This window comes from Pezoporus occidentalis, unplaced genomic scaffold (assembly GCF_034315485.1).
Source record: "Pezoporus occidentalis ecotype Australia unplaced genomic scaffold, CSIRO_AGI_Poc_V1 ctg1, whole genome shotgun sequence".
Lineage (NCBI taxonomy): Eukaryota > Metazoa > Chordata > Aves > Psittaciformes > Psittacidae > Pezoporus > Pezoporus occidentalis.
In genome coordinates this window covers 6,242,501-6,257,883 of record NW_026912778.1, presented here as the reverse complement: position 1 = coordinate 6,257,883, position 15,383 = coordinate 6,242,501, and the positions used below count along the sequence as shown (strand labels likewise).

Here is a 15,383-nt window from a genome sequence, read left to right as displayed (position 1 = left end):
CACAATACACTGAAAAAGCAAAGCCTTCCTTATAAACCTTAATGAATTGAGAGGCAAATCCCTCTGCAGTGCCAAATTTCCATGGAGTGAATGAACTGTAGCTCCTTGGGGTAAAAGGCTACTGCAAATTTCAGCAGAGCTATGGAAGTAATTTTCTGTCCCTGCACTATTTGTGTTTTCATTTCTTCTACACAAAACAAACTGTCAAAGCAAGATGTGCTACAGCTTTCCTCTTCGGAGAGGACTGAATGAAGAACATCTTTGATCACAGGTGGAGAGCTCCATCAGGCTGTTTGCTTGCCCCTGCTCTGGAGTGATGCTCAGATTCTGGCTTCTCTTTGGTGGTCTCCCCCCTCCCTCATCCCCCAAATGAGAAATTTCGTTTGTCTGCTACTGGTACTCAGTCATGACAGTATGTATAGAATGCAGATGAAAAGCTGAGCAAAACCAGTTCTTTTAAAGGAAAAGTATCCAGACTTCGATTGTCACACTTGCACATGTCAGCAAAACAGAGCAAACCTAACTCCCCCTACATACAATTGTCCTAGTAAGAACAGGAGGAGGTGTGAAAGTGGACACATAAAAATAGTGTTGACTTCAGAGCTCCTTTTTACTAAGGTGATTTTCAACATCTAAAATTGTCTTGTGACATGCAATAATGAGTGCTACACATTCTTTCCCCCATTCGTGTGTTCATTGTCCGTGCATCTTATGGCCTGTACACACAAAATTGTAATGAATTATAAAAGGGACAGCATAGTGCTAGGACATGATGTTTTCTCATTTTAATGGCTAGTTCCAACCACTGTGAACTCCCTTAATAACGCTATTTATCATAGGAACTAAATCTTGTTTCATAACTTTAATTTTCTGCAATGTAAAATGTTAGACTTAAATTTGATCCAATTTGTGTATTCCTTACCTCTCCCCAGGCAGCAGGTGGAGGCTCCACAGGAGGGTAGTATTTGGGGACATCCCAAGCCACTGCAGCCATGAACCACTTGAAATCTTTACATTTCAGGTGCTTGCGAAGTTCCTTCTGGGCAGAGATATCACCAGTGGAGAGATGTCTATACTCAGGCCGTCGCTGGTAAATGTACTCTGCGAACTCATCCATCCAAGTCTCTGCCACACGCTTCAGGTTCTGTGCAGTAGAAAAAAAGCAACAATTAATTTTTTCCTGGTTTTAGTGAATGCTGTTTCTAATGGTGAGAATTAAAAAAGGAAATTCAGTGGCCCACGCAATTTTTAAGCTTAGTTGGTCTAATTTCTCAGTCTTAAACCATGGAAAAAGACTGGTAAATGTATGTTATCTTCATCACAGTGTTAAGCAAATACTACAGAGTATTAAGTACATTGCTTTCCTGCTGACTCTATATGATATGGTCTTCTGTCTGTTGAACAAATTATTTTCATTCACATTTTTTAAATGGATTTTCACATGTGTTTTTGATTAATGATGGATGTTGAACAGAAGTTTTCTTTCAGCTGCTCACATTGGTACCCATGCTTTTTTTCCTGTTAGTTCAGAACCTCCTAATGTGCTTGAACGGTTCAAATTACTCCTGATTTATTGAACTTTGCATTTGAAAGGCATCTGAACTTTCAGCTGTCATCATACTGCTTAATCAGCTAGCAATTCCTACCTAAGCTTTAAGGTCAGGTCTTACATGCATATGCATATGTATGGGGGCAAACAGCCAGGAGCTTGCTCTGTCCCATCTCACAGCTGGTTTTGCACTACCTTGGGACTGGAAGCTTTGCTGTGTTGGTGTGATAATAAGTACGTGCAAAAGCATAGCACATAACCCTGAAGTGGAGCTGACCTGAAGCGAAGCGGCTCATGGAATAGATATGGCAACGTGTGGCTTTCTGCAGTAATACTGTAGACATATATAAGACTATTTCTGTTCCATGAAACCCAGTTCTGGCTTATGACCCACAAAGTTTATTTCTGATTGCATTTTACAGGAAAGAGAATTACCTATTTTGTTGCATAAGAACTTATTCAAATAATAATTATTTAAATTAGCTGTCACAAATTATAAAATAAAATAATAATAAAAAAAGACATAAGGAAAAATCCTGAGTAGATGAGACTAAAGAGATATATTTTATTGGTATTTAACATTATAGAGTATGAAAAGGCTGGGGGCAAATTTTTCTGTATTCTTTTTGCTTTTAAAATTCTTCTTACAACTCAATCCACACAAATTCATATGCAGATGTTGTAGTGGAGTACAGGCTTAGTCTATTCTGCATTTCCACAGCTGCCCAATAACTTCTTATCCCACCAACAGAACAACATCTCAGTGGATCATATTGAGAAACTAGGGTGTTCTTATTGCTTTGTTTGTAAAAACAAGATAATCAAGTTTTGTAATATTCTTTTTATAGAACACTAACTGCAAAATGCGGAGATTCACTCTGTAATAAGCTGGAGGACAATATACATCTGATTATCATCAACATAAGGTAATGTTTCTTCTCAGAACATTCTCTGCATCTAAGTAAGCCTGATTCGTACTCTGATTTGCTTTCGAGATTCATTTGAAAATTCCTTTCCTGAATTTTATTAATCCATGCAAACTAAATGTCTCTGAACTAATAAGGCTTATCTGAATACAATGACAGCAAGATACAGAACAAATGAAGTACTTCTAGCTGACACCGCAAGATAAGTTTCTCTGTGATTTCTTTCTGGTATATGGTAAAACCTTCAGGGACAGAGCAAGTAAAATTAAAGCAGTGTAAGAATTAACAACATTTATAGCCTTATTCAAAAATGGCTCGTGCTCCACATAAAGTTAACTTTCATTGTAATTTATCTGACAGTGCTACTTTAATATTTAAAAAACATACTGTAAAACACTATAAAAAGAACTATATGGTAAAAATATAGTAAAAACATTCTCTTAGGAAAGAAAAATTTAGAGTAACTCTAGCAGCAATTTACCCCATCAATACCAAGAGCAGGCTCTGCTGGAGTGTTCTTTTTAATTATTTGGCTGAACTAAAAGAACTGTTTTCTGCTTTAGATTATTATAACTGAATAAAAGAGGAGTCCAACAGAAATCTTTATACCATACCTGGTCATTAGCTCAAAATTCTCATTCACCAGTCAAAACTTCTTTGTTTTCCAACAATTGCTTTATCATTTTTGTGTGTGTGTAAACCCATCAAAAAGACATTAAGAAAAATATAAATCTGTTCTTCCCACCATTCCCCAACTATAAGGTAAGACGCTTTAGACAAATCTATTTAAAACTTTGTTCTCCAGTTCTTCAAAGACCATTTTCTCCATGGCATGCTAAAAACCTTCCCAGACCTTGCCAGATCCTGTAATGAACCTATATATTATTCTTAGCCTGTTTATACACTGCTGTCATAAACTGAACCCTTATGAGGCAACCCTTTGAATTTCAATACGTTCCCTTTTAAAAATACAAACTCTTGATTTCCTAGCTCTAAATTTCCATACTATTTACGAACATGACTGCAAGGAACTTTCTGTCCTGGAATAGTGGGAAGCTCTTTCTGAAGTTACCACTTACCAGGAAGCAAGAACTTAGCATAGAAACACTTTGGTTTTAAAGATATTTGTTGATTTCAGTTAGCAGGGGTTTCTTATCCTTATTATCACTATACAAGTCCTGTAATCACACTTACTTTTAACATAAACATGTACAGACTAATAGCAAAACTTCAAATTGCAGTTAATCCCTGTATTTGAACTGAACATAGTCAGGGAGAGCTGCTGTCCCAAAAGCTAGACTGGTGCAACCTTGCACAATAAAGGCAAACATCATTTACATTCCCATTTAGAACATGCTAATCTAGCATGTTCCTGGAGTAAAAACACAGGCCGTCCAAGATGAAATGAGTGAGCTCTTGTACGCTGTAAGATCCCTGTTCTGTTGCTGTCTAACAGCATGAAAAGTCACCCAATGTGAAGAACCTCCTAGGAACATAACTCTTCTCTCCGAATATCAGTGAACTGCTTGTCTTTTATTCATCACAACAGAAAGGCAGAGGACCGCAACCAAAACGAGAGTGCTGATCTCTGAATACTTCAAGGCCTACTGATCAAGTGACTTACTGTAAGGTAAGGATCTGAATTCAAGTTCTTTATGAGTCTCACAGAGTTGCCTTTCCCACAAGTTGGGTGAATGTTCGACATGGTGGAGAAAGGAGGACAGTCACTTCCTCCATACCTGAGCCTTAGGCGAGGTTAGACACAATCTGAGCATGTCAGCATATTAAACCACAGAAGTGGGAATGGTTATGAATAGCTACCCAATTTTGACAGGCTCTAGCTGCAAAACAGGTGCTAAGCAGTTTGACTTTGTTAGGACATTATTCTCTGTGTGTGTATGGTGCTGCAGAACACACAGGTCGAAGGAGTTTAAGAGACTACCAAATTAGGTGGCATTTTGTGAATGTTTTATAGCATCATTTAAGTACCCCTCAGCCTCACAGTAAATCTAATTTACAATGAGTTTAGAACAAAATAGTTAGATTTGAATCTTCTTGATTTCTGTTTGTACGTAATCTTCAAAAGAAAATTCTTTTAAATACCAGTTTCTCAAATATCTTCATCAATACGAAGAAGTAGTTTTGGGATATCTTTGTGGTTAATCACACTTGCCTAGATTCAGTCTGAACACCTCATATATACACATATGGAAAGGAAAAATGAGACATTTTTACAGCTGAAAACTGCAGTAGCTTAGCTTGGTTGTCAAATTCATTGCAAGGTTACAGATGTCCAGATTGCCTACCCTGGTCTTTAAATAGATATAAAGGAAAAATAAAAATTAAATAGGAGCAATTAAATGAAGTTCAATTCAATATTAATCAGTTACATGACTGACACACAATGTAAGGAAATCACAGGGATTCTAGATGAGTATCCGAGATGTTTCTCAGGACCTATCCATGACAGACCAATGATAATTTGTTCTCTCTCTTGTATTTTCAGTGAAAAATTTCTGTAAAAGACTGAATAAGGCTCAATAAAATTTCAGTAGATGCATATTTCTGTATGTCAGGGTGTGAGAGTTGTCACCAAAAAGATGTGAGATGCATACAGGAGGGATGGCAAGCACACTAACACTGACTCATCAGATGCCATCAGTTGCCTATGCACGTATTCTTGAAGTAATCAAGTTTTGTGCCACTTTGTGTTACGATTTTACTCTCCAGTAAATCTTTTACTGTTGGACTTACATTTAGACAAGTACTCTTTAAATTTGCATGAACTCACACAATGAAGACTGTGATTTTGTTTTGTATTTTCACTTGGCAATAGTCTACAAGACAGTAAGTTACAATGTCATTGATACCTGGATGTCATGGCTTAACATCAGCTGGTGTCGTGGTTTAAGCCCAGCCCGTAACTCAGAGCCACAAAGCCACTCTCGCATTCTCCCCCCTTCCTCCCCCCAGCTCCTGGAGGGATGGAGAGAAGAATCAAAAGAATGTAACTCCCACGGGTTGAGATAAGAGCAGTCCAGTAACTAAGGTATAACACAAACCACTGACTGCTGCTACCACCAATAATAATAATAATAAGGGAAATAACAAGGGAAGAGAATACAACTGCTTACCATCCGCCGATCGATACCCAGGCAGACCTGAGCAGTGCACTCCCCCTTCTGGGCAACTGCCCCCAGTTTACATCCTGGGCATGATGTGCTGTGGTATGGAATACCTCTTTGGCTAGTTTGGGTCAGGTGTCCTGTCTCTGCTTCCTCCCAGCTTCCCCTCCTCCCTGGCAGAGCATGAGGCTCACAAAGTCCTTGGTCAGGGTAAACATTACTGAGCAGCAAGTAAAACCATTGGTGTTATCAGCGCTGTTCCCAGGCTGAAAGTCAAAACCACAGCACTGCACCAGCTACTAAGAAGGAGAAAAAATGACTGCTACTGCTGAACCCAGGACAGCTTGCAATTAGGCACCATGTGGCCCTCTCCCCCTTACCTCACCCTAGGTTCAATGGGGGAAAGAATTGAAGGGTGAAGGTGAGAAGACTCATGGGTTGAGGTAACGTCAGCTTAACAGGTAAAGCAAAAGCAGTGCGTGTAAGCAAAGCAAACCAGGAATTCATTCACTGCTTCCCATGGGCAGGCAGGGGTTCAGCCACCTTCAGGAGAGCAGGGATCCATCATGTGTAATGGTTACTCAGGAAGACAAAAGCCATCACCCCAGACATCCCCCCTTTCCTTCTTCCTCCAGCTTTATATGCTGAGCATGACACCATATGATATGGAATATCCTCTGGTCAATTAGGATCAGCTGTCCCAGCTGTGTCCCCTCCCAACTTCTTACGCATCTGCAGTCTCCTCACTGGTGAGAAGCAGAAAAGGCCTTCACTCTGTGTAAGCAGTGCTGAGCAATAATGAAAACATTTTTCAACAGATTACCAGTATTATCAACACTGTTTTCAGCACAAATTCAAAACATAGCCTTGCACAAACTACTGTGAAGACAATTAACTCTACTCCAGCTAAAACCAGCACACTGGACCTCAATAAAAGACTTTAAATCAACTTGACTGGAGAGAGAGAGAGATAAATGCGGACTTCTCCACTTGAAAAGAGGATATTTTTCATGGACCATTTTGTCCCTTTCATTTTCTTCAGTGAGCAGGGAAGATACATCTCTCTGATCAAATGACTGTCCCTTCTTTTTAAGTGTGTAAGATCATCTGTCATTTTCAAGAGACATGATATTACTCAAATAAATGCAGTGAGAAGAAAGTAGATGCTGGCCATGAGAATGGAAAAGTGGAGTGAAGCAGGGACATGTAAAAGGACAGATTCATAAATATTCCCTCTAAACAAGGTTTAACTAGATGGGTCTCTAACATGAGAGGGTAGTTCCACATTTCATAACTGTTACTGGCATGCTGGCTTACAGTGACAGCAAGAGAGAGATTCTGTTCTGCATTGCAAGCCTGCACAGCTCCATCCTCCAGCTGTGCCTTTTCCAATTGACATTCCAGATGCAGCAGTTATAATTCCTGTTTTCGGTTTTTCCAGATGTTCTAAAGTAGATTTTTATTATCTTGTGGCACTAAAGCAGTGCAATGGTGGTATTATTGGCTTATTTTCACCTGCACAATCTGTCTTTCACCTGTACGACCTTTTTTTTCTGCTTTTTTGCCTGTCTCACTGTTTACATGAAACTAATCTTGACTGCAATCCACAGACTTTACTTTTGTCAATATTAAACTATTACAGGAACGTTTGGATCCTGTAACAAGTTCCTGTTGTCAGAATATTTAATCTGAACATCCTCCAGGAAGCTGGATGTCACCAGCTGGTGTAGTCTTTCCTATTATGATAGTAATTTCTCTCATCAGCCAGAACATCAAAAATCACTTTCAATTATACCAATCAAATATGAATCACCACAGCACGTCTGAAGCCTGACTGTATTTCAGTTGTAAACCAGAGAGGATATAACTGTTTACTTGCCAAAAATAACACAACATTCTCTGCAACAACTGACACATTAATCTCTTTTCCTTCCTAGTAAAATTCCAGGGGGGTTACATTTACCTCATCTACATAATCTTCCTAATTTATTTCTCTTATTGTTTATTTTGTGAAGCACAGTGTTGCTACATGAAAATGGGTGTCCTGCTTACTTCTGGAAGCAGATGAATTTCATCTGGCTGGAAGGAATAGAATAGACAATTTATTTTACATAAAATGTATTTAAAAAGCACATAGGGATCCAGCCAGCCAAGACAACCATATTTTATGTTTCTCTGGAATACAGGTAGCATGATGTAACTATCAATCATCATGGAGGAGGAGAACAAAGTATGACTGGAAGAACCTATCCGACAAGTATAGATTAATATGACAGAGGCAGCAGGGTACAAAATTCTGGAGCACTCACATGGAGAAAAACGGGACCCTCACAATTTCATGCAAAGGTCCTACCATCAGTGTTGGAACAAAATCATCTATCATTTCATTGTATTTCTGCAGTGAAAGCACAATACAACATTTCCTGGACACCAGTTACAGCTTTGTGACGTTCAGGTCTCAATATGTAAGCTGCCCACATCAATTAAGTCTAAATGGGGATTTTCATCCCTTTCCCCTTCTTGCCTAACTCCCTTTTAATTTAGACAGTACTAGTGTTTGTCAATCTTTCCCCCTCTTGGGCACTGTATTTTGGTCCTTTACACTTAACTTTGTTTAAAACTTAACTGGGTCTCATTCCAGTAATAGACTGTTTTTGTGTTAAAAAAACAACCCCCAGACAAAATAAAGAGATGTCTGCAGGCATAAAAGGAATGCTTCTCCATAGAAGAGAGTATGCTAGCTAGGTGACAAAGCTGGTGGTGTGTTTAAATAAATCCTGTAAGAGTTAGCACAGCTGGCAGAGAAGCAAGAGACTAGTTATTCTCAGCCTGTACTGTGCAAATACCTAGAACTGAAATTCCACAGATGTAATCTGCAAACAGCCAGGATTTCATTCTTTCTGTACAGGTTTTCATCTCCACTGCAAAAACAAACAAACAAACAAAACCCCAATGGTGTACACTTTGGAAAAAAGTGAAATAAAGCAAAAACCCCAGCCCACTGACTAAAGACCATCTCTGCTCACTGGCCCACTTGAGGCCAGCCTGCAGGGCTGGGAGGGCAGGGACTTGCATAGTCCCTGGAAGGATGCTGCCAGCCCACAGCTTTCAGCCATGGGTCTCTGTAGGCTGGTTGCAGGGAAGCTGCAAAAAGCAGAGTGACAGTGTAACAGCATCTTCATAGATTTGTTGGCTACTGCTGTGCTTGTTTTACAGACCCATACTCTGGGGGCACATACAGACCACAGCCAATCTCTGCAGCTGGGCCTGGAAGAGAGTTCATGGGTTTGATGCGAAATAGATTTCTTTAGCCATGTAACTTGGGTTCCAGTGCTAGCCAACTGAATGAATCCTACAAAGCAGATACCACCGCTTTGATTTTGTTATTGTTATTATAGCTCTCCATCTTCTTTGTATTCCTTTTGGATAGCTAAGCTGCCTGTCCTGTTGCATTTATTATCTCAAAAGCAAAACTTCTATTCAGATTGGAGAAAATATAAAAAAATACATTTTAAAAATTACTTTGACTTTCTTGTATTCAAGGATTAGAAGACATTAATGCAAAGATTTTCTTTGGTAAGTTTGAGGTTTTGGTTTAATTAGTTTTAAAAATGAATTTATAAATCTGTTAAATAAAAAATAATGGAAACTTAAAAGCTGTATTGTATAATCATCATAATTATTATGTCATAGCTGCACTGTTGCAAGAAGGTGATTCTTGCTTGATTCCTGAATAATTTACTTATTCTCAGATGATGTTTCAACTGCTTACTGTGCCTGCTGAATCACAACTGACTTTGTGCTACAGTCTTTTGTGTTACAGAGTGACTGGGAAAGTGCCAGCAGTGCTTAACAGCACGCCACATCTATTGGTTTGCACCCCAGTCACGACAAAACATAGCCATTGCCTAACTGATTCTGCTTGGCTCTTTAACTTGCCTGGAAGCTGAAAAAAAAAGTGTTCATGGGCTCCTTTAAGAAAATCCCAAGCATTATCTGCAGCTGGGAAGAAAATAAAGAAGACCAAATTGGTCATGATATTAAAGGAAGTTCTGTCCAAATGCAAATATGGTTACAGCACCGGGTGGTATAACTACAGCAATTTTTTTGAAGATCCTTTTTGAAGAGGCATGAAAAGGCTGAACAAATGGTGCAGGTGGGAATTTAAACCCAACTTTATATCAGCTGAATTCCTGAACCCAAACTTGTGTGAATTCCAATTCAGCGACACTGTGTAATGAGGCACATGTAATCGTGCTTGTGCCTGCTTGGTCAGAGGATCACTGTGCTCTGGGATCCTGTGTGCTGGTGTGCAGGGAGGAGTTCAGCTTAAGGTTAGGGTTCACCACACTGCTGGGTTAGCATCCAGACTTCAACTTCAGTGGGATTGCCCTTCCCTTCAGAAAGGCCTAATGCTCTAATGTTCCATAGTTAATACTAAAATGCTGGGTAAAATACCTGCAAACAAAACAGATTTCTGTAGAATCATAGAATGGTTTGGTTTGGAAAGGGCCTTAAGATAACCCAGTTCCAACCCCCCTGCCATGGACAGGGACACCTCACCCAAGGTTCTGTCCAACCTGCCCTTGAACACTGCCAGGGATGGAGCATTTATCACTTCTCTGGACAACCTGTTCCAATGCCTCACCACCCTCACAGTAAAGAACTCCTTCCTTATTTTGAATTTCTGAGTTAATCTCTGCATATCCTGTGGATCAGTGAGCTTTGGTAGATTTCTTATGGCTTTTATAGAATCACAAATAGAAACTCTTCCCTCCAGTGGGAAACTCGATAAATAACAAACTAAGATACACCTACAAGAAAAAGGTACTGATTTAAAGATTTTAAAGTCTAATTTCATAGGTAACTGGCTAAAAGAAAATGGCTTAGCTAGAATAGTTAAAAAGGAAGCAAAAGTCAAGAATACCACTAAAATAATCCAGTAACATAATTAGAAGTTTTTAATAGTGCAACACCTTGCATAGGACTTCAAGATTTTGGGGTTTGCTTTCTGTATGTCTTACCTAATGTAAACAGGGAAAATAAGTTATTAGTCACTGCAGTTTTGTGCAGAGGTTGACAGGTTTGGAATGAATGAAAAATTATGTGGTGCTTCCACATCATAATATGGAGTCACTGTTGACATCTGCATGCCCATTAATCTTGATGCCCAATTACCTGTAAATTGGAGACTGAGTGCATTTGGCAAGCAGCAACATCTTAAAATGTCTCCACACAAAAATATTCAGCTTTTTTATCTGCATTTGGCTGTCACATTCTGTTTTATAAATCTACTATGCATGTTTACATCTTCCTTTACCTTTTTCTGTGCCACCAAACAGTTCTACTGACAGGATTTCATAAGATGTTTTTCAATTAATGGGGTTTGTGTCAGCAAAAACTACATGCAGGCTTTGCAGGTCTTGAGTGACAGGTAAGAAGGTAAGAAATATGATGAAAAGGACATAGAAAATTGATGCTATGATACATACTGCTGTGTGTGGTACACTAATGGTTAGTTGTTGATGGGGAGGCAGAACAGAGTTTTTGACAAGTCTCTCCTTTAATAAAGCATATATGATCCTCATGCCAGGTCACAGCTCTTTAAAAATATGTCTACATCTATTAGGTATTATGTAGCTGGTTGAAACTGGGTTGAAACTTATTGATAAAATATAATAGAAAGGTGAAATCCCCAGAGAAGGTAAAATGCTCACCTTAAGCATTATTTTTAAGGGCAAACATAAACTGACAAAGCTTGAAAGGAAACCCATGGCATGATTTGGGCTATGCCTGAATTTGTCTAAAAGCTCTATCCTCTTTGTAACACTAGTCACCATATCCTTCAAGCTGCTGCTCTGGGATAGAATAGGAGTATCTGTCATTCTTTAACACAGTATCTGTACAAGGTTAATGAAGGGGCTCTTGCGATCATTTATACAATCACAACAGGGCTTCATAGGGCTCATTCCCTTATGAACTGCATCTCCAGCATCCTCCTTTACATACAGAAGATGGAAAAGGATTTAGTAAAAACCTTTGTGGAAACTACATAGTAGTGAAAAGTATTGCTTTTGGCAGCAGGAATAATACTTCCAGATATTCTTGAGTGTGTTATTCATTATAGTCTTGAACAGGAGGGAAGTTTTAGATAAAATACTCATAAGGCTAGACTATAACCTTTCAGGATGTAAGATAATATTTGAAGGATAATGCAAAGATAGCTGAAATATCCAGCCACTTTTCTGTGTACTCCTGTAGTATTATTTCAGCTAACAGCTCCATTTAGGGCACTTTACAGGCTGTCTGTATCAAAGGGACTGACACATGATTAGTATGTCCTTTCTTTTCCCTTTCTGGCTTGGATGAGGAAAAGAGAGTATTTTTAGTTTTAAAATGACACACAATTTGATGAGTCAGGGACCAAATTCGCTCTCTCTTCCTTGGCTAGTTATTGAGATATAGCCCCAAACACTAAAACATACAGATCTTATGCTCTTGGCAGCTTTGATGCAATGTATCCTAACATCAATTATTTGATTCAGAATATTGTATTAGGAAGAAGCTGGGAACCTTAGAATTTCCTTTCAGTGATAAATATATGCCAAAAATTTACCTAAGCATCATGTTTTGGAGCCCAACAACATATAAAAAAATATTTCTGAATGGAAAGGACAAGACACTCTCTACCAGCAAACTACATCTTTTCCCACAAGATACAGTCACTCTGTGCATGGGCAAAGAATTAATTTTTAAAGCTAGGAATGTTTTTTGGTAATATTTAATTACAGATTAATTGAAATCAAGCTAAATTAAATACTACAGGGAGGCTGCAGGCTGTGGCTACCTGATGGTTCTAAGTACTCACAGTGCCTCCACAAAAGCTAGTTAAGCATTGAACTGCACTAGATGCTAGTAGTACAAATAGAAATGATTGTATTTTGCTCCTGCAGATAATGCACAAGACAGCATATTCTCTAATGAGATACTTTGTGTGTAATAGAGAAAAATAGAGACTGAGTTTTAGATTTATTTCAAGTAGTGTGTGATTTTTGCAAGGGATACCATAAATGAAGCAGTTTCTTTCACCCAGTCCAAAAATCTGGATGGGGAAACTCTGATATTACACAGAGCTATATTGGGGGAAGATTTTAATCTCACAATTCAGTCAATACAGCTTTTGTCCCTATCACTAATGCCACCACTAATACCATTACTGTATTGTGCTGTCACACTGCCTGCACTGGTGTTCTTTTAAGGTAAATCCTTTCTATCTAGCTAGCTGTCAGGCAGGCAGCGCAGGCAGCCTCTTTCCTCTGCTCCAGTTACTACAGCAAGCCTTGTCCTGTGGTGCTGAAACCAAGAATATCTTCCCCTTAAAGCAAGAGATTTATTCTGTTATTCATACCACATTTTCATTATTGAGAAAAAAATATGATTCATAAAATATTACCCTATGGCAATATGCAGATTTTAATACTAATGCCATTTTATAAAAAAACACCCCAAACCTTTAAAACAGAAAAGATTAAACTCAAGCATGAATAAATACTAGTATCTGCCCGGAAGCTACCTCTGTGCCGTTTGTCTCTCATCTTTTGACATCCCGTGAACATCTCCAGAAAGTTGCAGAACATTTTCTCTTGAGCACATCATGGATATGGATGTGTTCAGTTGTCCTTCAGAAGTGTCTAGAGGTCTTGCGATTTCTCACTTACAAGGCTCTAAGCTGGCTGTATTCCACAACCAGGTTTTACACAATAATTAGGCAATCACTCAAATCACTGTTACTCAGTCCTTTTGTCTCAGAAAACATCTCTTCTGTGATACTCTGCCTGTTCCATTGACCAATAGAAAATGTGCATTCAAATCGGTCCTGCTTGTATAAACTATGACTGGCAACACTGTGCAATTCGAGAACTATAAGCCTTAGGTTATTCCTGGGTTATGAAATGTTTCTCAGCATGAAACATGCTTCTATGTTGAGATGTCCAACCCTGTATTTTTAAGTTTCCATTTTATTCTTGGCAATTTTATCTCTGGAAGGCAGCATAACTTCAGCAATTACACATCTCATTTCAGAAATATAGAAACCCATTCCATTTTCCATTTTAATGGTTTACTGGAAACTAGTTCATGGGGAATGAGGAGAGTGATGGTGAATGAATACAAAAAACAGCAAGACCAAATTACTTACCCGTGCTAGGCTGGTTCCAGAAGGGACTTTATATGGGACATACTTCCTGTAGATATGCCCAACTCGAGAGCATGGAACATCAAACATGCCACCTCCACACATCCACACCTGGAAAGCAGTAAGAAGGCAAGTGAAAGAATGATTCCTGGAAATAAATGAGGCAAAAAGGGCATTTTAAGTAATGGGTATGTGAAAATGACACATCATTCTGTACTGACCCCTCTCACAGTGATAGTGGTGGCCTTCTCAGTATGATGATAACTGGGATTAGGTAACATGGCAGACTTTTCTACCTGGAATCTCACTGTGTGAAAGCAGAGTATGTTGAAAATAAAATCATAACATGTATTTAGAATGCCTACCAATAGTCCTCCTGCAATGCAACCAAGATATTATTGTGTCTGTTGTTTTAAAACACCCAGGATGAAAATTTAAAGAAGGCTCTGTGAGTAAAACAGGCCATCAGCCAGAAGTAACCCCCCTGCAAAACCTGGCTTATTTTCTGAATAGTGAATACAGTGCTTAAATATTAAGGTGCTCTTCATTTAGTAAAGATTTTCTTTATTCTTTAGTAAGGACACTCTTCATTTTGTAAAGAAAAAGGGACAAAAATCAATTTACTTCTGATCAAATTTACATAACAGAGGAAGAAGAAAATGCCACTACATTTCATCATTAATACTTTGATACTAAAACAGATGGAACCATTTTAGTGGTGATCTTGGCAGTCCTGGGGCAATGGCTGGACTTGATGATCTTAAAGGTCTTTTCCAACCTAGCTGATTCTATCTGGAGTATACAAGTTTGATGCTACAGGTCTGAGCAACCAAAACTCAGTTGAGCTGCAAATACTTCATGGCTCTAAAAATTAAGCTGTTTCCTGATAAACAGCAAGTAAGATATTATTCACCTAGCATGGCTAGGCTCTACGAAGTGCATGTGAGAGCAAGGTTTCAGAGGAACTATGGCAATCATGCCAACCTATGGGCATGATTTTCTATGCTCTGGCATTTAGAGACACCAAACTCCAACATGGCTATTAGATGACTTATGCACCTTACTGACAACATTCTTAACTTTTTGATTTCAAAAAAAAAAAGCAGGTTGACTTTGCAAATCAGAAAAATGGAAAGCAGCATCAAAACTATCCCTGAAAACCCCCAAGCAGAAACCTTCAAACATCCTAAAACCAACCACACAAGAGTTTAACATTATTTCAGAGTAAAAACATTGGTATTATAAAAATTATTTCCTAATCCTGGATAAACAATTTCTGCTCCCCAGAAATTTAGAACAAAATAGCTGTTATTTCACATAGGGAACACTTACGGTCTCAGTTTTCAGCCTTTAGACTAAAACCAAAAACATCGTAAACCCCACTCCCAGTTTAAAAGAAAACCACTCCAAAGCTGGGAAAGAGAAAGGGCTTGTCCTTTCCATATCTCTTTAGGTGGACACATACACAGATGCTCATGAAACATTGCCATGAATCTGGATGAGAACTTAGGCCCCTGCATTACATGTATATGCAGGAATTTTAGCTCTGTGTATCTGATGCACTCTGGAGCAAAATGGCATGAAATCAG

General features: G+C 38.7%; 1 protein-coding gene across 1 annotated transcript in view; it reads right to left on the bottom strand.

The window, feature by feature from the left end:
• GALNTL6 (polypeptide N-acetylgalactosaminyltransferase like 6) overlaps nucleotides 1-15,383 on the bottom strand; it is a 471,163-nt gene that overhangs the window by 22,404 nt on the left and 433,376 nt on the right. The window contains exons 8-9 of the mRNA XM_062622433.1: nucleotides 13,798-13,905; nucleotides 923-1,144 (exon numbers count right to left, since the gene is read on the bottom strand). Of these exons, the coding sequence (XP_062478417.1) occupies nucleotides 923-1,144; nucleotides 13,798-13,905 (330 nt within the window). The remainder of the gene's footprint in view (nucleotides 1-922; nucleotides 1,145-13,797; nucleotides 13,906-15,383) is intronic.